The sequence below is a fragment of the Loxodonta africana genome, chromosome 18 (genome assembly GCF_030014295.1).
Source record: "Loxodonta africana isolate mLoxAfr1 chromosome 18, mLoxAfr1.hap2, whole genome shotgun sequence".
Lineage (NCBI taxonomy): Eukaryota > Metazoa > Chordata > Mammalia > Proboscidea > Elephantidae > Loxodonta > Loxodonta africana.
The window spans coordinates 11,036,513-11,060,289 of record NC_087359.1 but is presented as its reverse complement, the minus strand read 5'-3'; the positions used below and the strand labels follow the sequence as shown (position 1 = coordinate 11,060,289).

The 23,777-nt window shown below is 52.1% G+C and overlaps 2 protein-coding genes across 3 annotated transcripts in view; one reads left to right on the top strand and one right to left on the bottom strand.

Annotated features, from left to right (window-relative positions):
* Positions 1 to 6,750: 6,750 nt before the first annotated feature.
* Positions 6,751 to 9,622, top strand: TEX19 (testis expressed 19). Its single transcript, XM_023556769.2, has 2 exons — positions 6,751 to 7,324; positions 7,722 to 9,622. The coding sequence occupies exon 2, from the start codon at positions 7,980 to 7,982 to the stop codon at positions 9,057 to 9,059; it is 1,080 nt and encodes a 359-aa protein (XP_023412537.1). The 5' UTR covers positions 6,751 to 7,324; positions 7,722 to 7,979; the 3' UTR covers positions 9,060 to 9,622.
* Positions 9,623 to 15,360: 5,738 nt separating this feature from the next.
* Positions 15,361 to 23,777, bottom strand: part of OGFOD3 (2-oxoglutarate and iron dependent oxygenase domain containing 3) — a 52,342-nt gene continuing 43,925 nt past the window's right edge. Inside the window, exons 9-10 of one of the 2 annotated variants that reach the window (XM_064270453.1) lie at positions 18,323 to 18,401; positions 15,361 to 15,560 (exon numbers count right to left, since the gene is read on the bottom strand). In XM_064270453.1, the coding sequence (XP_064126523.1) occupies positions 15,512 to 15,560; positions 18,323 to 18,401 (128 nt within the window). In that variant the 3' untranslated portion in view covers positions 15,361 to 15,511. Of the gene's footprint in view, positions 18,402 to 23,777 lie in introns of both variants that reach the window. The other variant, XM_064270457.1, reaches the window with a different exon arrangement.

Below are 23,777 nucleotides of genomic sequence, written 5' to 3'. Positions count from 1 at the left end.
CAGTCCACTAGAACAGAAGAGGAAACAGAGGCAAGCTGAATAAATGATTCTATAAAATTCAAATGGTAATAACAAATCAGATGGAGATAATTATTCACACACGTGTGTGTGCATGTAACAAGAAAATGGGAATCCAAGACACTTGCTATTATTTCAGACTTACCATGGCATTCGAAAGTCAATGTCCCTGAAGAAGCATGGACCTCTAAGGGAAATTGGAATATGGTGCTGGAGCCCCTACTCATGTGTGACCTCAACTGCACCCCAGATGGATAGGGAAGCAGAAATTGGTGGCTCCAAAAATCACTTTACAAATGGACGTGGCATAAGTTTATGAGCCTCACTCATTTCATGACTTACTTGGAGTCTTACTACATCAGATGGTCAGAGAATCACTATTTGTCTTTGTCTTCATGCCTTTTTTCTCCTTTTGGAAGCACAATTCTAATTTATGGGGCAAGTCAGTAAAAAAAATACCAAAAATCAACCAATAGGCAACTTTTCAAGGCACACCTGTTCCCCACGTCCCTGGGTCGGTGTCGTCTCCTGGCCACCACCCTGCAGCCGTTCTTCACGGAAGCAGAGGCCTCCCTTCGCATCCATTGGTGGTGTCTCTCTGAGGAGCCCGCTGTGGTGAGCTTACGCAGAAAGACATAAAAATGCTCATCTTTATTACCTGCGAGAAGGAATGAGAGGGAAAAGCCAGTAAAACTGCATCTGCTACTGAAACGCTTCATACAAATATTGAGACTGGAATCTGAACTTCGCTTTATAAGAGCAATAATATAAATGTTTACTTATACATCCAGGTATGCAAATTTTATTAGAATATTCAGTGACCCTTTCCTGGCCTCCATTATTAGAATAGTTTTCAAGAAGCTTCTATCTGTTGAATCACCTGATTATCTAAATACACTCTGCTTTCTTTTCAGGACTTAATCCCAACTGGGTCTTAAAGGGTTTATGGGTTAGATGGTTTCTCTGGCCACGACAGGCTGCACTTAGGTCAGATGTCCCCTTGTCACTGGAGAGCCTGCTCCCATGAAGGTACCAGCCTGGAAGGCTCTGAACCGAGTCCAGGGTGTGGGGGCTGTGCTGGGAACACGGCAGGTCAGCAAGGCCCTGCCTGCTGCGAGGATGGAAGTCGTAAAGCCAGAGAAGGAGCAGGAATGTGTCTCCTTGAAGCTGCTCCACGGCATAAACATCTCTGGAATGCTCTCTGAGCCTCAAGAGCGCCACAGCCTTGTGGGTGAGACAAAGACCACGATTGCCGTGAGCGTGAGGCGTGGCATGCTCACAGGGTGCCACGTTGGGCTTTGCCGGCTCTCCTGCCATGGCCTCAGCCATAGTTCGCACCCTCAGCCCTCAGGGGAGGTAGAGGGGGAGTCGGGGATATGGGGAGGGCCAGGGGACTCCTACAGGGCTGAGTCCTTCCAGCCACACCAAAAAAACAAACCAACCAAACAACCCTTTGCCCTCGAGTTGATTCCTATTCATAGTGACCCTATAGGATGGAGTAGAACTGCCCCATAGGGTTTCCAAGGAGCAGCTGGTAGATCCCAACTGCCAACCTTTTGATACCATCAATTACTTTGTAAAAATATTCATTCGTTAATATGGAGAAAGAAACACAGTGAACCCTCAGGATGCTGAGCTGAGGGCCCGGAAAATGTCTCCTACAGAAAACATCCCAGCCACCCAAAAAATTGTGAAACATTGGCCCACGGATCAAAATAAAATGTCTCTTGGAGTTAGCGATCTCATACCAGATGATCAGCATGCCTGTGTCTCTGCGTCACAGTCAGATTGCAATTAGGACATAATTATTGCCCTCTGCTCCAGCTGCTGACCTCGGGGCACCACTTCTCAAACTCCAGCCAACACTGCTAACCCATGGTTGTGGGGACTGTAGCCCCCACCCGCAGGAGGGGGCTTTGTGGACTAGGTGACAGGGAAGATCGGGCACCAGTGGGGTCAGGACGGGGCGGGGTCGGGGGAGGGCAGCAGCCATCGAAGTCCGTGTTACGCTCGACTCAGCTGGATCTGCGTGCCCTTGGACAAGCCCCAGCTGCCCCAGTGTGCCCTCCAAGGCGGGCTGGGCCTCTGTGGCCTTGGACTCACCAGGCACTTGGGTCCTGCTGTGGGTCAGCGTGCTCAGCAGTGAAACCGCAGGGGCGCAGCAGCAGCAACGCATGGGATCAAGCCCTGCACAGCTGCAGCCGCAGACGGCGAGCCCCAGGGCTAGGGCCGCTGCCAGGCCTTGGTGGCCACACAGCCTCCCTGTGTGCTCAGACGGCCGATCACCCCGTCGGAGCCTTGCTCCGAGCATCCAGACCAGCCCTGGTCATATGGGGCTATGACCCCTACTCCACACAACCGCAGCCTGCAGGAGGAAGGCCAGCCAGCAAGCACCTCTTGCCATGGGGTCACGGAGAGAAGCTTTACTGCTCCTATTCTGAGGACTGACTCTGGCACTGCCAGCTCAGCTGTGTCTCTCCGGTCAGGGACAGCTGGGCAGGAGAGGAGCCGGTGGGCAGCAGATGTCCCCCGGCCAACACAGCCCCAGCCTGCCCTGTCCACCAGGCTCAGGAATATCGCCCACTGCTTCAGGCCAGGGTGGGTCAGCTTGGCCCGAGGCCTTGAACACCTTTGCAGAGTGTGAACTGGGACCCTTGGACTGCTCTCGTCAAGCCTCTGCCCCCAAACCTGCAGGCCGACCTGTCTGCAGGCCCCACTGACCTCCGCCCTTGCTCTGGCCAGTGGGGATTAACCAGCGTCTTAGTAGTCTAGTGCTGCTGTAACAGAAATACCACAAACGGGGGGGCTTTAAAGAACTAAAATGTGTTTTCTCACAGTCCAGGAGGCCAGAAGTCTGAATTCAGGACGCCAGCTCTAGGGGAAGGCTCTCTCTCTGTTAGCTCCTTGGGAAGATCCTTGTCTTTCTCAGTGTCTGTAGCTCCAAGGTTCCTCAGTTCTGTAGGGATCCTATGTGGCATCTGCCTTCCCTCGTTTGTGCTTTTTGTCCCTGTGTCTGTGCTGCTGCTTATAACTCAGAAATGATTGGGTTTAGGGCACACCCCACGTTGATATGGTCTCATTAGTGCAACAAAGAAAACGCTATTTCCAAATGGGATTTCATCCACAGGTATAAAAACCCCTGGCTGTGGAGTCGATTCCGATTCATAGCTTCCCTATAGGACAGACTAGAACTGCCCCATAGGGTTTCCAAGGAGCAGCTGGTGGATTTAAACTGCTGACCTTTTGTTTAGCAATCATAACTCTTAACCACTGTGCCTGCAGGGCTCCATCCACAGGTATAGGGGTTAGGATTTCAACAAATATTTTGGGGGACACAATTCAATCCATAACAACCACATGGGGCTCAGGGTCCCAGGATGGTTTTCTTATACCTTTAGGGACTGAGATTACCCCCTCTTCTACCCCAAGCAGGAGGGTCTCATGGTTTCCACATGACAAGGTGGGGTAGGAAGCCCCCAGCTGGTGTCCTCAGTCACTGACTGGGAGGAACTTCCAGGCAGGTGGGGGCCAACTCAAAAATGCCCCTCCCACATGCAGTCCAAGGTGGGAATACCAGGTTACGGTGGACAGCGGGGCCTGATCCTCTGTGCCCACCTCCCTCTCTCCTGGCCCACTGCACAAAAATGGCTCGCCTTGGCCATCTGTCTAGCCCATCGTCTGTCTGCCTCAACTGTATGTAGCTTGAGAGCCTCCCACTGGTACCCGTTACCACTGTCCCTGTTCTTCATGGAAAGGCTGAGGCTGGGATCCTAAGGGGGACCTGACGTCTGAGCTCCCTCTCCTGGTGAGGGAATCCAGCTCCACCTGGCGACAACAGTCCTCAGTCTGGGAGAGACCCTCTACTCAGACCCTCCATTTCCTCATCTGTCACACATGGACAGTAATGCCTCCCCCCCACTTCACAGGTGGGGGCAAGACCCTGTGAGATGAGGTCCCCCGGAACCTGTCTACCTCTGGGGGGTGGGGCAGCACCCACTGCACGGATGACCCCCAGCTAGCACAGCATCTTGGGACGCGGGGAGGAGCGGGAGACCCAGGGACATGGGAGAGGGGAGAACACTCAGCTCATTCTCAAAGGACAGAATTAAGGTGATACCAAAACCAGACAAAGACATCATAAGAAAACCAAACCAAAGACTAATATCCCTTGTGAACATAGATGCAAAATTCTTTATAATGTATTAGCCAGTTAAATCCAATTTATATATATATATATACGTATATATATATACATATATATATACACATATATACATATATACACATATATACATATATACACATATACATATATATATAAAGATATTGTACCATAACCAAGTCAGTTGGTATCCTAGGAAAGCAAAATTGGTTTAACTTTTTTTTTTTTTTAATTTTTGTGCTTTAAGTGAAAGTTTACAAACCAAGTCCGTCTCTCATACAAAAACTTACATACGCCTTGCTATATACTCATAGTTGCTCTCCCCCTAATGAGACAGCACGTGCCTTCCCTCCACTCCCTGTTTTCGTGTCCATTCAGCCAGCATCTGGCCCCCTCTGCTCTGTCATCTCCCCTTCAGACAGGAGCTGCCCACATAGTCTCATGTGTCTACTTGATCCAAGATGGTTTAACGTTTTAAAATCAGACAATAAAAATTATCATCTTAACAGAATGAAGGAAAAAAAAAAGATCGCTTCAACAGATACAGAAAACACATGGAGCAAAATTCAACACAACATTCATGATTTGTTTTAAAAAAAGAAAAAGAAAAAACCTCTCAGCAAACTAGGAAAATAAGTAAGTAGCTGTAGGAGACACACAATCAAGCTATTGAAATTCAGGAAACGCAGATGACAAGGACAGTCAAGAGGCACCGTTTTCCTCCCATCAGGGGCCGGCCTGCCGGGGTGCTGGTGCTGTTCCGCAGTGGGAGGGAAGAGGAGGAAATGCAGGAGGGCAAGCCTGCAGACCCAGCAGCATCACTTCTCCACACTGGGGACAGATCTAGGGATCTGCACACAATCCCAAACCATTATAGGACAAGCTCTCAAATCTCCATCTGATGGGGAGAAGCACCCCCTCTGTCACTGGGGAGGGAGGTGGCCTGACATCCATCCTCTCCCTTCATGGTTAGCATCTGAGGAGATGCGGACTTTTGTATGATGAGCCAGGGGCTGGGGAGGCCTCGCCTCCTGTTTCAGAACGAGGTGGAAGTGGAATTGTGGGGGCAGCCAGCTGCTGTTTGTTTAGTGTCACATTTGAATTCTCAAACTGTCCTGGGCATAAACTTTACACTTTTCCAAGCTGTATTCTTTAGAAACATAGACCAATAAAGTTGAGTTTGTAAGTTTTAAGAAAATGCTTTATTATGTTTTGTTTTTAAGCGGATTGGAAACATAGCGCAGGGTGCCTTTTCCCAGGTTTAAATGTTCCAACTGATTAAAAATACACTTTGCGGTTTGTGGCTGGTCACGTGGGAGGCATCTGGGTCATGGAGCAGTTTTTGTGGTTGGGTGTGCCGTGTGTATTTGGAGGTCCTTGCGGAGACTGGCTTGGGTATCGATTAGACTAAGAGGAGGTTCACTGGGGCTCAGTCTGTTAAAGCTTCTAACCTGATTCACTGGTTCTCAAAATGTCCCAAATATTGAAAGCACATGGGAGTCTAAAAAAACACTGAGGCCTGATCCCAGCCCGAGAACTCTGACATACTGGTGTGAGGACATATTAGTTTTGTATTGCTGCATAACAAAACTTAGTGGCTTAAAACAATGCAGGTTTATCATCCCAGTTTCATGGGTTAGGAGTTGGGACTCAGGCTGGCTGGATCTCCTGCTCAGGGTCTCCCACGGCTGGGATCAGTGTCAGCAGGCTGAGTTCTAATCTGGAAACTCAACTGGAGAATCTACTTCCTCGTGGTTGTAGGAGTGAGGGTCTCGGCTTCTACTGGCTGTAGGCCGGAGGCTGCCCTCGGGTCCTAGAGGCAGCCGTAGCTCCTGGCCACATGGCCGCTTCATGGGTAGTTCCCAGCACAGCAGCAGTTGCTTCTCAAAGCCAGTGGGAGAGGGCTGAGGGAGTCTTCTCTGAGTATGTCTGTATGCATACATAAAAATATGTGTATCCATAAATATACATGTAATGTATATATGTACAAAACATACAAAAATACATACATATAATAATGCATGTTCATACAACATAATGTATTTATGGGAATAACACCCATCATCTTTGCCAATCCTACTGGTTACAAACAAGTCAGAGATTCTACCCCAGTCAAGGGGAGGGGAAGATACCAGGTGTGGCTCACTGGGGTCACCTTAAGTGTGCCTGCCACATGCTAAGACATGGGTGTTGGGACTTCTCAAAGCAAACAGGAAAATTTTAACGCATAGCTAAATTTGGGAACCACTGTTCCCAGGACCTTTGTGTGATCTAACTCCAGAGCCAGACTGTCGTCCCTCCTGAGGCACTGCCCAGTCCCGGCCCAGCTGCTGACCAGGAGCCCAGATGCAGCCTCCTCCATGCTGGGACCCTCATCGACATTGAAGAGGAGGTGTCCATGGAAGTGTGGAAAGAAGAGCTGGTGACCTGATCAATTTGGCAAATCATTTCAAAAATAGTTTATCATCATTCTTGTATTATATTACTAACAAAGCAACTTCCACATAAATAAATAATGAAAAAGAGAAGCAAAACATGAAAGAATATGGAAAAAAAATAGGAAGCTCATGTGTTGGGTACTGAAGATATCCTAAAAAAACCAAAAGGACTTTTTGAAAGAAAAGATTGCTACATTTGGCCTTATATAAAAGCCTCTACACAAAGTGAAAAGATGAACCACAAAAGGAGAAAATGCGTCTAAAATGTAAATAATGGACAGATAATTAGTCTCCAAAATTCATGAAGAATTTTAATCAGGAGACACAAGGAAAGAATCCTATGAAGAACCACAGAGGGATAGGACGTGTGACCGGGAGTCACCCAGGGCCCCAGGACGGGAAGGACCAGAGGAGACATGTTTACCTGCGTGAAAATTCCAAAGAACGCAAATTCAAACAGACCCATTCTTTCGCTTCTCCAAACAAAATATTAACAAAATATCAATATAACATATCGAAGGCGGGGCAGATGGAGGCTGGTGCTCAGGACCCTGCGGCAGGAGGGGGTGGATGACTCAGCACTTTCACTTCCTGCCCGGGCTGAGGATCATGGGAGGTATGCAGATGAGCCAGAGCACCATGGGAAATGGCCCTTTATATTCCTGGACGGGCCCAGGGCCCTCTTTTCCCCGGACTGCTGACGACGGTAGGCTGTTCTTGTTCTCTAGTTCTGTGGGAGCCCAAGTCTTAACCAAAGTCCCTCAGACAGAGGGGGGGTCTTAGGCACCCCACCCACGGGGGTGGGTTTAGACTGAAGCATCGAGTTTGTCCACCTGTCTTCGTCCTGCGTCAGCTCAGGTGGGACTAGTCCGGAGATGGAGCCCTGTCAGGCTCTGTTAGGCTGACAGGTATTGGGGTCACTGAGGCCAGGGGTTGGCGTGTGATGAGACCCAACGGAGGCTGGGGAGCTGAGTGAGCGCACCGGTCCCGTTACAGTTAACTTGTGCGGGCCTCGAGCTCCACTTCTTCCTGCTCTTGGAGCAAAACCCACTCCCAGCTGCTAGGGGGCACCACACTCACTTCCTTCTCCTTTCCTTTCCCAGAGAGCAGAGCTGTTGCAGGAACTGAAGACATTTCCAGAAGTTCCATTCCCAACTTCTGCAGATCCTCATTGAATTGGGACCCAGGTCACCCACTCCAAACCCAGTTCCCCCAAGGAAACACACCTTTTTCTTCTCTCTTTCCTCCTCCTCCTCCCTTTGCTCCTCCCCCACATCTTACTGGCCCCCAGTGTCTGTGGGTCCCACCAGCCATATCCCAGCAAGCCCTGCCCACCTTGGTAGGAGGCAGGTGGTGTGGCCATGTGCCCCCCGGTCAGCATGCCTTACCTGTGGGAGGGCTTGTCCTACCTGCACCAGTCCTGGGTATATCAGCTTCAGCACGGCCCTCAGCTGCAGGTCTGCTTCACGTGCTTCAACTCTGCCTTTGTGGAACTCAGAGAGTTTCTGGAGCTGGAAGGCTGGGAAGATGAAGACTGGGATTCCGAACCAATGGAGTTCACAGAGGCAGGTGCTGAGCAGGGGGGGCACCTGGGGGTGGGACTGAGCTGTGGGCCGGGCCAAGGGCACCTTGAAGAGGAGGGCTCTGGGGATGGGGTCCCTGGGGCCCCAGCACCTGCCTCGGAGGAGTTGGAGGAGTTGGACATGTACTTCCACTTTGTGCCCACCGAGCTGTTGCCTCAGGACGCGGTGCCTCTGGCCCTGGGCCTGGAAGACGCCAACTGGACTCAGGGGCTCCCCTGGAGACTTCAGGTACCTCCTACCTGCCCGCATTGGCCGACCGTCCCTCCCCTGTGGCAGGGCTTTCTCAAAGTGGATCTGCCCCCAAAAGTCGATCTGCCCCCAGAGGAGCCCATGGTGCTGGAGCTGGGTTGTACCCAGGCCCTGGACCCTGCCAAGGCTGAGTCCTGGTTACTGGACCTGAAGGTCATTGCCTTAGTGGGCTGCTTTGATGCTGTCTACCTCCGCAAGATGGCGCCCAACAAGGCCCTGCGAACACCAGGCCAGGTCTGGAAACTGCTGCTGGAGCCTGAGGAGCTGTGGATGGTGAAGTATCAAGATGCACCCCAGCAGCAGGACCTGCACCGGTGGAAGCTGAGCATTCTGGAATCTTCCTCCCCAGGGCAGAACGAAGAACTGGTGCCTGCAGACACAGCCCTGCGGAAGTGGGGATTCACCATTCTCTCCTATTCGCCCTTGGTCAGTAGGGACCCCAAGCAGGGGGACTCAGCATCTACACCACCACCCTCCACACAAGGACAGGAGCCCAGCACCACCGAGACCTGGGGCAGCGGGCCTGGGGAGAACCTGGCTGTCGCTGGAGCCTCGGCCTTGGGGGAGCTGCCCGGTGTCCAGCCCCTCAGTCGAGGACCCCAAAACTGAGGGGCAGAGGCCCAGGTGGCCGTGGTACCCTGGCTGCCCCAGGACACTAACTGGGGAGGGTTGGCCACCACCCCTCCGCCTGTAGCCAGGAGATAAACCAGCAAAGGATAGGGACCTGTGCCTCATGGAGGAAGAATAGGGGCTTCCCAGGGGCTGGAGAACAGGCCCCCCAAGAAGCGACACAGACATCAATAACAGAGAAACGCTCTTATTCTTCGATTGTCACCGAGTTAGAAACGTGATGCTGACCAGGAACAGTTGCTGAGCTGGCGTGTTACATGACAAGCAGGATGTGGAACTGAGCTCCAGCCCAGACCAGGCCCGTGTGCAACACACACTCCTTGGAACACACCATACTCGGGGGGCCGTGTGGACATGTGCTCACCTCTGTCCAGATGGTCTCAGGGGCTCCCCAGGACCCTGTCAGCCACACCGAGACTCCGGGTCCATGGAGGGAGAACACTTGGTTTCAGATGTAGGTTATGTTATGCAGTTTGGCTGTTTAGTTCTCATTGCCTTGGATGTCGTTTTTAACTAAATAAAGTCACAGAGTTCTGTATCCAGCCCTCGTGCAGTGTTACCTCTCACAGAGCCCATGTAGGTTGACCTGGTCCCCTGTTTCTAGGACAAACCAATCCCAGGCTTCCCCGTCTTCACCTGTTCCAGCGACCAGGTGACTAGGGAATCCCACAGCCTCTAGGTTAATGACGGCTAGCAAGCTGAGTCCTGGCCTTTCCTGTCTTAATTCCTGGGAAGGACAGAGGATGGGGCTGAGAAGTGACAGTTCAGGGAACAGACAACCAATGGTGGCCAATGTCCATATGTCATTTTACGTTCGAGTTGTAAAAATTCTGCATGAAACCCTCATGCAGAATTTTCTCCCAGAGCGCCCTTGTTGGGTGCTCTTCCAGTGACTGGGCTAAACTACTTTTGCAGGCTTGCAGTTCTGTCGGGGGGTGAGATTGGGAGACAATGGGTGGGAGGGAACACAGGACAGGTGAAGGTTATGTTCAGTTTACTAGTTCATGTTCGGAGTTGGTTTCACTGGTGTTTATTACGTTGCTTAAAAACAGCAAACGCATACGTTCATCCTGTATAGTAAGGGATTTTACCTCATGCTAAGAGAGGTCTGGTGTTTGTCCTAGGTTACTGGAATGTTCCATCGTCACCAGCGTGGTTCAAGTGATGGTTTCTGATCTCTTATGATTATAGTGGCCTTGGTTTCTCGGCACTCTGACCTTGGTCTTAATTTAAAGATTCATTGTTTATAGATTAACAATCGCGACCTTAGCTCCCTGTCAGGTGCTGATAAAACACTTTCAGCCTGGAAGGGGCTGGGGGCTTCAGGGTCAAGTGGTCTGCATCTAATCAGTAGTTTTCTAGATGTGGGTGCCAGCCTGCCCAATGTATTCCCAGGGCAGGAACAAGGGGGAAGCTTTAGCCTGCATTTTTAGGAATATTCAACACAACTTTTATGAATTCTGCCCCACTGAGAATCACAAGAGGTCAGCAGAGCTAAAAATATTTCAATTCATTTTCATTCAGTTCAAAAAACTTTCTAAGTTGTTTTATTTCTTCTTTGATGAGTTATTTACAAGTGTATTTTCTGGCTTCCAAATATTTGCAAATTTTCTAGAGAGCTTTTTGTGACTGATACTTAGTTCTATTCCATTATGATAAGAAAACATACTTTGTAGGATTTCAGAACTTTTAAATGTACAGAGGTTGAAAATTACATAGGTCAGAAACTCGGGTCTACATAAAGAAAGGTGGAGTGTTGGAAAAGGAATAAATGAAGTTAAAATTTAATGAGGTTTATTTTGTGGACCAGAATATGGTCTCTCTTGGTAAGTGTTTTGGTGTGCACTTGAATGTGTCTTCTGCTCTTGTTGGGTGGAGTATTCTGTAAATGTCAATTACATCAAGCTGCTTGATAGTGTGTTTCAAGTTTTCTATATTCTCTATTCTTACTGGAATCCCTGGGTGGTGCGAACAGTTAAGTGCTCAACTACTACAGTTCAAACCCACCCAGAGGCGCCTCAGAAGACAGGCCTGGAGATCAGCTTCTGAAAGGTCACAGCCTTGAAAATCCTACAAAGTAGTTCTACTCTGCATGCGTGGTGTCACTGTGAGTCAGGATCAACTGAATACCAGCTAACAACAGCATGTTCTTACTCATTTCTGACTACGTGTTTTATCAATTATTATCAGAGTGGTATTGAAATGTGTGACTATAATTTGAATTTCCCCTTGCAGATTTTGCTTCATGTATTTTAGAGACATAAATATTTAGGATTGTTATGTCCTCATTATAAAATGAACTTCTTAATCCCTTGTAATATTTTTTGGTCTGAAATCTACTTTGTCTGCTGTTAATATAGCCCCATCAGATTTCTTTTGATTATTGTTAGCATAGTATATCTCTTTTCATCCTTGTACTTTTAATTTATTTCTGTCTTTATGTTTAAAGTGTTTTTCTTGTAAGCATCATATAGTTGAGCCGTGCTTTTTTTAAAAAAATCTAATCTGACAAAGGTTGGGTTTAAATCTACCATCTTGCTATTTGTTTTCTATTTGTCCCATAAGTTATTTGCTTTATCTCTTTTTCTGCTTTCTTTTGTATTGAAGATTTTGTTAGCTTATTAGCTATAACTCTTTTTTGTTTGTTTCTAATTCGATTTTCCTTTAATCGTATTCAATTTAATTCATAAAACAGTCATCAGGGCATAGAACTGGAAATTGTCAGAGTAGAAAAGGGCCTTGGCAATCACCTGATCCTATTTCCTAAATTTACAGATTGGGAAGCCAGTGTTTTGGGAAAGGAAATGATTTTCCAAGGCAATTAAACAAAACGAAACCTGTTGATGTCACAACCCTATAGGGCAGAGTAGCACTGCCCCGTGGGGTTTGCAGTGGGGTGGCTAGTGGATTCAGACTGTTGAGCTTTTGGTTAGCAGCTAAGTTCTTAACCACCACGTCACCAGGACTTCCCTAAGGTAACAGTGCCTGAGACGGCCTTGAGCCCTGCCTAGCCAGCACCTTTTGAGCATCTGCTCTGCACCAGGTGTTTCTTGAGGCTGACTGAACCCTAAAACTAGATCTTTTAAAGACATTACAAAATAAAACCTTCAGACAGATATCCCTCATGGACGAAGATGTAAAAATCCGTAACAAAACATTAGCAAGTCACACGTAGCAGTATTTTAAAAGGATAATATGTCAGGATGAGGAGGGTTTATCCAAGGAATGCAAGTTGGGTTGGATATAAGAAAATCAGTGAATATAACTCACCGTGTTAACAGACATTTGAAATGTTATTTATGTCAGAGACCCAGGAATAGCCCAGGATAATAACAGTGACCAAAAGGGCATTAGAGACAAGCTGATAGCAGGCAGGACCGGACAAGCAGGCAGGGATGAACCCTCAGAGAGTTGGAGGCCCAGGTCCTCAAAATGCAGGGAGAATGGAACCTCAGATCTAAAGGGCCCCTTGGAAACCAGGTGACATGTTGAACTTGAAGGTGAAAGAATGAATTCCTCAGACCTCTGACCAGAAAGCACACCACCTATGCACAGCCATGTTGAATTCCAGCAGAAGAGGGACCACCTGTGGGTGAGGAAACGTGAGGGCCACAGTTCAGACAGACAGCCTCAGGGAGACTTCCCAGGGACTGTAGCCTCGGGGGAGAAGGAGAGAAGTGCTTAGACACAGATGAGCAGAGAAAAATCAAGATAGAGATTTGAAGTGGAGAGGTCCTGCTCAAAGGGCTGCTAGTGACCCTGAATCTGGTCAAAAGTGGAATTCCGGAACAGGGGAATGCTGTTATAGGCTGGAGGTCATTGACACTGCCCACAACTGTTAAACCAGACAGGCGGCTCCAGCCCCTCGGTGGGGGTGCTTAATCTTTTTCTTAACCCAGCCTTTTTTTTTTTTTTTAATTGTATTTTAGATGAAGGTTAACAGAGCACATTAGTTTCTTATTAAAAAATTAATACACATTGTTTTGTGACATTGGTTGCCACCCCCACAACGTGTCAACACTCTCGCCTTCTTAACCTTGGGTTCCCGGTTACTAGCTTTCCGCGTCCCCTCCTGCCTTCTCGCTCTTGCCCATGGGCTGTTGTGCCCACTTAGTATCATTTTGTTTTACCGGCTTGTCTAATCTTTGGCTGAAGAGTGAACCTTAGGAGTGATTTCAGTACTGAGCTAAAAGGGAGTCCAGGGGCCACACTCCGGGTCAAAAACAAAAAACCTCTAGTGGAGAAGAAACATGGTTGACGAGCAATTCTATTTCCAGTTTTTCAGGTGAATTTAGGCAGGATTAAGTTGAATCCTTTCTCTATGTCAGAATTTGGTCTCCCCGTCCACCCATCCTTCTGTCTGGGCCCTGAGGGGTCAGGTGACTTGTCCTGGTCACAGTGGGGGTTGGATCCTGTCTGGTGACTCCCAGCCCCACTTTCCCCTGCCTTGACTTTCTGCTCATCGGCACCTGTCCTGACGCCACAGCCCCCAGGTGAGCGGAGCCCCTTGGGGAAGGGGCTGTGGGGCCATCTCTGAGCAGAAGAGGCACCTGGACTTCTGCCTTCACCAAAGCCGGGGTGGGCGTGCTGATGGGGCACAGGTTTTCATCTAAGGAGGGTGGCCCAGTCTCGGGCTCTCACCTGGAAATGGCTCTTTATGCAGGAAGCCCGTGTTTGACCCCAAATGCCCCAGAGGTCTCCTGGCAGGAGCCAGGGGTGCTGGCAGCTAATGACTGCCTCCCTTCCCCCTCGGCTGCATTTCCAGGAAGATCCAGGAGGCAGGGAGGCCAAGAGGGGACAGAGCTGGGCCCTGTGCTATCCCCACTGGGGCCCTAGGATCCTCTGCCTAGAGGGAAAGGTGCAGTGTGCCCCCTCCCCTCAGTGACCCGTCCCCCAAGGCCTCAGGCCACCTATCAACTCCCAGCCCCTCCCTGCCTGGGCAGTCTGCAGGGACCTGGACCCGCCTCCTTCTTTCTCACTGGGGGAAATGCGACCAGAAGCTGGCCTCTGTCGCCTCCGTTAGGGCCCACCCTGTGTCAGCGCCTGCCCCAGCTCCGTAACTAGGTCACGACCTGAACCATCGTCTTTCCCGTCCACTGGTGGGGCTAACAGTGGGTTCTCTCCCCACAGCGCCTGTGCAGACCACCCCAGACACCCCTAGTGTGAATTATTCTCACCCTTAGAACAGCAGCAGTCGGCTGGCTGGAAACAGACTTCTGGCCTCAAGCTGCATGATTACACAGTGATTCCTCGCCGCAGCCACATGCAAAAAAAAAAAAAAAAAACTAAACCGTTGCCATTCAGTCGATTCCAACTCATAGCAACCTTATAGGATAAGGTAGAACTGCCCCATTGAGTTTCCAAGGAGCACCTGGTGGATTTGAACTGCCAACCGTTTGGTTAGCAGCTGTAGCACTTAACCACTACGCCACCAGGGTTTCACGCAGGCCCCCCAATTCCTCGCCACAGCCACATGCAGGGCCACCACAGATTATGCTCATTTGCACCCAAAGCCGGGGCAGGCTCCCAGATAGGCATTGTTTATCAGAAATTCAAATTCGGTGGGAGGCCTGTTTCCTCAGGTGGCCCTAACCTGGCCCACACGTCAGGCTGGCACGTCTGTGAGATACAGGTGGGATCGAGTGCAGGCCGGAGGGAGAGGCAGTGGGCAAGAGGGATGGGGCAGCCTGAGAAGCGCCAAGGCTGCACGGTCAAACCTTGTGTGCGGTCCCTTCCTCAAGCTTCTATGTGAGCTTGAGGTGCTCCCGACATTGTCCTAGGGAGTGAGGCCAGGCAGGGGGACATGGCATCCCCTGCAGGTGATGGGACGTTCCCCACTCCTGTGGCTCTTCCAAGCTGCGAGCACTGAGGGCAGCCCACCCGACCCCCCAGCCACTGCCTGGCAGGTGATGGGCCCAGGGCCTCCAGAGCTTCTGGATTTCCAAGAGAGACATCAGGATGTGATCAGATCTCCCAGTGTTGGCAGAGCTCAGCCTGGTTAGGACAGGCGCCCACTTGCTCACCACAAACCAGGTTGTGGCTCCTCCACCCCAGGCTGCCCTCAAACATGGCTGGCTGTCCATGTTTGAGGGCTGCAACTGCCTGAGACCCCACCCCTGGGGTACACAGGGATAGCTTTATGTCAGAGAGGCCTGTGTAGAAACACCTGGTCCTGTCATGCCCCAGTCCCCAGGCCCAGGCAGCCCCTCCCCAATGCTCCCTGAACAGTTCAGGCGGGGGCTCACTGCTGCGAACCTGAGGGGTAACATGTCTTTCCCTCTCTCAGCCACGAGCTGAATGTCCTCCAAGACTCGGATCTCCACTGCCTCGGATGGTGTGGGCGCAGTGGGCTCGTCTCACCTCCTTGTGGGGACTGCAGACCCCTGGAAGGTGGAGCCACAGCTTCATCATCATCATCTCCATCGTCCTCCTCATAGTGCCACTCCACACAAGTCCCACAATGCTCCTGTGGGGTCAGATCTATTTTTTTTTTTTATAATTTTTATTGTGCTTTAAGTGAAAGTTTACAAATCAAGTCAGTCTCTCACACAAAAACCCATATACACCTTGCTACACACTCCCAATCACTCTCCCTCTAATGAGACAGCCCGCTCTCTCCCTCCACTCTGTCTTTTCGTGTCCATTTTGCCAGCTTCTAACCCCCTCCACCCTCTCATCTGCCCTCCAGGCAGGAGATGCCAGCATAGTCTCAAGTGTCCACCTGATCCAAGAAGCTCACTCCTCACCAGCATCCCTCTCCAACCCACTGTCCAGTCCAATCCATGTCTGAAGAGTTGGCCTCAGGAATGGTTTCTATCCTGGGCCAACAGAAGGTCTGAGGGACATGACCACCGGGGTTTTTCTAGTCTCAGTTAAACCATTAAGTCTGGTCTTATGAGAATTTGGGGTCTGCATCCCACTGCTCTCCTGCTCCCTCAGGGGTTTTCTGTTGTGTCTCCTGTCAGGGCAGTCATCGGTTGTGGCTGGGCACCATCTAGTTCTTCTGGTCTCAGGATGATGTAGTCGCTGGTTCATGTGGCCCTTTCTGTTTCTTGGGCTCGTAATTATCTTGTGTCCTTGGTGTTCTTCATTCTCCTTTGATCCAGGTGGGTTGAGACCAATTCATGCATAAGATCTACTTTTAGTCACATCTTGCAGATAAGGAAACTGAGGCACAGAGAGGTATGGTACCTCCCCTGAGACCACACAGCTGGCAAGGGATGACACCAGGACTCACACTGAGGCAGGTGGAGGCCAGGACTCTCTGGCCCTCTCTATATCCATCCCAGAGCCCTGAGTGTGGCTGGTCAGCGTCTGGCCCTAGGCATGGGGTTGGGAGTCCTTGTAAGCTAGTGGGGTTGGTGATGTGTGGAGGATGGCAGAGCTGCTCAGAGGGATGATGGAACTCTGTCAGGTTGACAGAAAAGAGAAAGGGCAAAAGGACACGTGCAATATGATCCCATTTGTGAAATTAAAAAATGCATTATTGTTTATGGAAAGTACACATGTGGTCAAAAAATAAAAGCTCAGATGTCTGGGAGACACCCCAACCTCAGGGAGGCAGTGCCTCTAAGGAGGGAGGGGAATAGGAATGCAGAGGGCTACCGACGTTTTCTTTCTCTAAAAGAAGAATCTGAGGGAAATGTGACAAAATATTGTCACTTGATGACCTAGACAGGGGTGCCTGGGTGTGTGTTATATAATTCTCAATCCTGGTTGCATGTGAAAATGATGATGATGGTGATCATGGTGATGGTGGTAGTGATGATTATGATGATCTATGGTAATGATGATGGTGATCATACTGATGAAGACTGTGATGATGATCATGATGCTGATGGTGAAGAAAGTCCCCAGGAGGAGACGTACCGGAACAAGAACTCGTCCCTCTTGGAATCTGGCCACTGTAGAGGCCGCTCCATTGTTCTCAGGGTTGAAGCACCCTACAGCTCTTAGACATGGATGGGCTGGTGGGCCTCAGGAAGGGGCCGGGGCCCAATCACGACGTCTCCCAGGTAGGTGGGAGGAGAGCGCTGGCCATGCTAATGGGAGAGGACCCCTGCACTCTTACCCAGCCATGGAGCCAGGGCTTTGACCCTAAAGTTGACCTGGGAAAGACCTCTACTCCCCAGTGTCATATGGAACACCCCTGGCCATGGCTGACTACCTTCACTTTTGTGTGGATCCAGGCCAGATCAGACACTGCACTGAGGGTCTTCCCCAAGTGTTTCCAGTCTTTCTGTATTCATCATAGAAAAGACAGGGTAGGGGGCATGGTAAGAACGTGTGGCCTCAGTCCTGTTGCCTTCAGGAGAAATCTGGAGCCCCTGGTTCCTACCTCCCTCCGGCATCAACTCACCCTTTGCAATCCCAGAAGGTCACTGGGGCTCTGCACCCAGGCTCTTCCTCAGGACCTGGGGTTGGTCGACCCTGACCTTGCTTACAACGGTCTCCCTACCTGTGAAGACCGCACTGAGGCCAGGAGCTTGCCGTGCTTGGACCCCAGAGCCTCTCTTGAAGCAGAGGGCCCACGTGGCCTCTCCAGGCCCCCCAAGGTAGATTCTGAAAGAAGCCAGTGTTGAGTATACTTGATATTTCTCTTCACTTCCTTGCATTCAGGTGATAGTTAAGATTGTGTGTCAACTTTGCTGGGCCATGATTCTCAGTGTTTATATGTGATCACCCTAATGATGAGATCTGCTGTGAGTAGCCAATCAGTTGAAAGGGAGTTTCCTTGGACTTGCATCCAAATATAAGTGGACGTTCTGGCTTTTGCCCTCTCTGGATCCTGCAGCTGCTTCCTGTTTGTCTGACCTCCGGTTTTTGGGACTTGAGCTAGCAGCTTACCAGCTGATCTTGGGATTCATCGATCTTCACAGCCTGTGAGTGAGAGCCATGCTCTCCGACATGTTAGTCTTGGGTTTGCTAGGCCCTGCAGCTTGTGAATCAGGAGAAGCCTCTATCCTGATCCATGGTCTTGGGAGGTTCCAGCCTCTACGGTCCTGTGAGCTGTTTCCTTGATATAAATCTCTATATATATTTGTGCCTTTTGCTGCTTTTGCTTCTCTAGAGAACCCAGCCTAAAACCAGCTTTCCCAAGCTTGGCAGTCCAGCCCGCCTCCAGCTAGGGAGTATTCTGAGTACTACGCCGTCTAAGCACCAGCTGAAGTGCTTCTATCACTGAGGCTGCTCAGAGGTACTCACTCTCCACTAATTAACTGGGGCCATCCCCAGCTACAGACCTGCTAGTGTTTAAATTGGCTTGATTGATGTGATCCTCTCTCCAGCTGTGTCTCAGATCCAGGGTGTTTGGGGCCAGCACTAGAAAACAAGTTTTTCAAATTCAAAGTCAGGAAGAGTATCCACAGCAGCACACAGGGAAGGGTGTGGGTGGCTCTGCAGGGAAGGTTTGGACCTCCTTCCTGAAGGTACCTGTGGGCTGCCAGGGGAGGGGAGCCCTGGTTCCCAGGCAGGGCTGCCTCAGGGTGGCCTCAGGACAACGGGGTTCCTCTATGGGGCAGTTTCAGCAAAAGCTCCTAGGACCCCAGGACTCTGTTCTGCTGTGGTGATCTGAGTTCTCTGCCCAGTAAACAGCTCCAACCCCCTCCCACAAGCCCTAGCGTCCACCTGTCATGATACCCTTCTGGTTTCTGAGCACCAGGCCCCGAACAAGTCTTTAGCTTTCACAAGTCTTAGAAACACGAACCAGGCTGGGGGCACCTGGAGGGAACACTTTCTACAGATCCAGGCATGCAAAAGAAGTGCCTGCTCTCGGATGCACAGGGCCATGTTTTAAAGGCCATATTCAGGCGGAGTGGGGCGTCAGATTGATTTCACTGTCCGTAATGTGGGCCGCAGTGGGCGGAGTTGCTTTGGCACAGGCAGGGCAGGTTTTAGGGGTGAGGCCTGACAACCCCTGTGGGGCAGGTGGCAGTGAGGGGGTTCCAGTTTGCTGTGTGATCCCCATCCCCTCTCTGTGGATGCTGAGGTCTAGCCTCAGGTCAGGGGCCAAACTCATCTGCCAGTGGAGGAGGCCTCTTGGGGGTCTCCTGGAAGTGCCCTCCTTGCCTCTGGGCAGGGAACCCGAGGAGGACACTGAAGGGGGGTTTCTCAGAGAAATAAAAATCTCTCTTCTCCATCAGAAATTAAGAAAATACTACAGCCAGAAATACTTAAAATAACCCCTCTGAAAATAACTGCTGAATGACTTTCATAGCAACCCTGAGAAGAAATGGGATGAACTAACTCAAAGCCAGTTAATGTCAAATATATGACGCTAAGTAATACCTACTATGAGAAGCAGTGGCTCAGGCAAGAAGGAGCAGCAAAGCTGATTCCCAGTGTCTGCCCAGAGCCTCCTGGGCGGCTCAGGACCTGTGACCTCACTGGCTCTCTGCTGCGTCCTAGTGCCAGGTTCTTCATCATCCTTACAGCACCATTTTCTGCATAGCCCCCGTGTGTCCACAGACTCTTCCCTGGGGACAGACATTTTCTGGGAGAACCACCTGTGCTACGGTCAGCACTTAGCCACACGGCTCTTCTGCTTGGGTGAAGTCACGACTTGGGCCCCTCATCTGACTCTGTCAGGAAGACCCTTTATTACTGTCATGGATTGAATTATGTTCCCCCCCCAAAATGTGTGTATCACTTTGGCCAGGCCTTGATTCCCCATATTGGGTCATCTTCCTATATGTTGTAATTCCTGCCTCTACGGTGTTAATGAGGGAGGATGGGCAGCAGTTGTGTTAGTGAGGCAAGACTCAACCTGCAGGATTGAATTGTGTCTTGAGGCAATCTCTTGAGATATATAAAAGAGGAGCGAGCAGAGAGACGGGGGACTTCATACCACCAAGAAAGCAGCACCATTTGCAGAGCACGTCCTTCGGACTGGACTGGGGTCCCTGCACCTGAGAAGCTTCTCCACCAGGAGAAGATCGAGGACCAGAGCCGACAGAGAGGGAAAGCCTTCCCCTGGGGTCGATGCCCTGAATTTGGACTTTTAGCCTACTTTACTGTGAGAAAATAAATATCTCTTTGTTAAAGCCATCCACTTGTGATATTGCTTTCATAGCAGCACTAGATGACTCAGACAATTACATCTTGTTAAACTCTCCCACTGTGGACACAGACTCCAGTAGCCCTGCTTCAAATTCTCTGAGGCTTCTCCAGCCCTGCGCCCCTTTGGGCCTGGTCAAGCAGAGCGCCCACAAGAGATGGGAGAGGCGGGAAGTGTTTGTTCTCCAGCTGCCTCTCTGTGGGGTCCCCCAGGCAGCCCTCCCCACGGTGCTGTCTGTGCCCCTAGTAACAGCTCCGTCCCCTAACCTTCCATCCCTGGTGTGGAGGGGGCGGTGCAATAGCATCAATCCAGGGACTCACTGCTCTCTCCACTTGCCCCCTCTCGCCTCTCCCGGTTTTTCTGCCACACATCTGCATGGAAGCTACATTACACGCTCCTCAACCTGCTCTTTTGGATGAGCCACTGGATCTGGCCTGACACAGTGGATGGGGGCGCACACCTTGCTCCTTCAACACCAGCCAGTCAGTGTGGAGGCTCAGGGAGTGAAAGGAGCTACAAGAAGGAAGCAGGGAGGGTAGAGGGGCTGGTCAGGGGAGGCCACAGGCATCAAGGAGCGGAGGGTACAGGAGGCCCAGAGGCAGTCCCTGCTCCACACACCTGCGCCCTAGCCCTTCCCCAGGCTGGGCTGCAGGCAAGGGCCCTCTCAACACCTCGCCAGACCGTGTAGGGGCATTGTCGCTGGCTGAGGATGTCAGAGTGGGTGCCAAGATGCCAGTGGCTGGGGCGAGGCCAAAACTCAGCATCTTAGCATCTTAAGGCGAGGCTGCAGGTCCTTCCTCCCACAGCCCTTGGGGTATTGCTGCAGCCCCCTACCCAACCCAGTGGCACCTCCACAGGCAGGCCTAGCCTGACCAGGAATCAGCAGGGGCAGGTGGGTGGCTAGGGGAGGCAGCCCACTGGCAGCCACCCCCAACCCCCAGCACCCAGACCACAGGGGGCGTGTGTGACAGAGACCAGCAAACTCAGGACTCTTGGCCTTCCTCAGCCCAAGCACAACTCCTCATCCCCACAGCCCACCTCCCTCCCCACCTGGTGGGTGACCCTCCTCCTCTTCCAAGGTGCTTTTCTGCCCATGGGCTCCACCTCCTTCAAGAGAGCCAGCTCCCCTTCTCCTTTCTATGAACTTGCCCTGTGTTTGCCTGGACCCAGCAGTCTGCCCCAACAGTGCCCCTCTTCTGCCCTGCTCTCTACCAGGCCAGCCAGGCTGTTTCAGGCTTGATTGACAACCCAGAGTCTGGGCATCAGCACTGGGAAACTAAGAGTGGGGTGGGGTGTGCACAGAGGGCGGGAAGCCCAAAGCCCCAGGGAAGGCTAGTCCGTCAGGATCAGCACTGGCCACTGGGCTGGAGTTTGCTTCACTCCACAGATGTGGCCACTGGTCCCCAATGGCAGTGTGACTGGCTGAGGTCACATGGCCAGAGCAGGGGAGGATTATCCAGCAGGCAATGGAAGCACCATGCTCAGATCATCTGTAGTGAACAATTTCACATTTTTTCACCACTTCAAAGACTCTGCTACTAGGCATGGCTGGCACCTGTCTCCCAACTCCACAGCACCTTCCTACAGAATCTCTGAAAAGCCTCTTCAATTTTACATTCCCTAACAGGGACAGATGACCCAGTGAGCGAGGTAAGACCGTGCTTACCTTGCTCACTAGGTTATCCACCCCTGGGCTGGAGGGCTAGCGCCAGTCAGACCCCCCACTCAAGGACCCCTGCAGCCTCCTGCCCTTGTCCCAAACGTTCTGGCACCTTCTCGCCAGCCCCGCCCCCTTGCCTCCCCCGAGTGCACACTCGCATCCCCCAGGGATGCGGTCCTCCCGCAAGAACCTCCCCGCGCCCCTCCCCGCCCCTCGTGCCGTCACCGTCCTCTATTCCAGTGCTGCTGTTTCCTCACGGCCACCATCAGCGCCACCAGCATCGTCTCCTCCCCGGCTCTGCCCTCAGACCCCTCCTGTGCTGCCAGCGTCGTTCTCATCCGGCACCCCCCTCCCCCCGCGTCCCCACTGGGGCGCCCGGCGCGGCCCCAGGTTATTAATATCCGCTCACTGGCTCCCGGCCGCGTCGCATTCCCAGCTCGGGGCCGGGCAGGTGGCTGCGGCGGCGGCGGCGGCGCAGGAACCCTGGCGGGAGCGGGGCAGGGTTGCCGGCCCCCGCGTCCCCTCTGGGCCCCGTGCACGGCGGGGCGCTAGGGAAAGTTCCCGCGCAGCTGCTTGCGCCACGGTCCGGCTCTTCGCCGAGCGTGGGGAACGTGTGAGCTGTGGCCGCCGCCGGACTATGGCCCCCGGAGCGACCCCACGCCAGGCAGCAGGGTGGCCACCTGAGCGCGACCCCAGTGCTCAGCGGACACATGTAGTGGCTCAGTGATCTAGGTGAGCGCGCGGCGCTGTAAGTGCCACGGCTGGTGGTTGTGTGGCCAGGGGCGCGCGGGGCGCGGGACAGGGTACGCGGTGTGCCGTGCAGGGTACAGGGTGCGAGGCACGGGGTGCGGGAGAGGGGTGAGGGGTGTGCGGTGTAAGGTGCGCGCTGGGCTTTCTCTCGCCAACCCCGCGATGCACACGGCCGACTTGCCCGCGCCACGGAGCCTCCTCGCGTCCCGGAACTGGCCGGGCTGGGCGCCCTGGCAGGGACTGCGGAGCTCCAGGAAGGTCGGAGGGCGAGCACTGAGGCAAGAAGAGAGGCACCGGGAAGCCCGTGCGCCCCCGGCCTGGGCCGCCGGTGCGCGACGGTGGGCTCGGCGGGGCTTCGAGGCCCGACTCTGCCCTTGGCTCTAGGGATCTGGCGAGGCGAACGCTTCTCCCATGGGTGAAACTCTCGCCCTTCCATGACCCCGGAGCGCAGCCCTGCCAGCGGCTTGTCCCGGCAGCTCCGCAGGGGAAGGAGCCGGTTCGAGAGAGGTCTAGAACCGGGACCCTGGGGCGGGGTGTGGCCTGAGAAAGTAGCTTCCAGTGCTGGGAGCTCGGAGCTGTGGGCCCGGCATGAGGGTTCCCCAGCTTCCCTCTGCCAGATCAGAGGCTGGGCTTGATGGGGTGTGGTGGGCGGGGAAGGTGCTGGGGCAGTATCTCCCCACCCTCCAGCGCCTCCCGGGCCCCCTATAAGCCCCAGTGCTCAGAGTCCGGTGGAATGACCTGTCGGAGTTTATCCTTATCTTTACCAAGACTGAAGGAGCAGAGGAAAAGGCCTGGAGGAAAACCACCTGCTGTTATCCCCGTTAGGGGGAGTAGGAGCCATACAGGGGCCTTCTCTGCTCCCCTGGAATTTTTCTATGTTTTAGGGTAATTTGTTTTCTTATGAGGTATAACCTGCACACAGGAAGCACAGGGCAACTGCAGCTCTGTGAGTTTTTTCATGTGTGTACAGCTGTGTACAGCAGCCCCGGTGGGGAAGCAGTTAAGAGCTCAGGTTGCTGACCAGAGGATGGCAATTGGAATCCACCAGCCGTTTCTCGGAAACACTATGGGGCAGTTCTACTCAGTCCTATAGGGTTGCTATTAGTTGGTATCGACTTGAGTGCACACAACAACATAGTTGTGTACGAGTGTAGTTCTGGTTCAGCGATAGAATCCTCTCCTTCCACGAGGGAGACCCAGGTTCAACTCTCCACCAATACACCGCACGCAC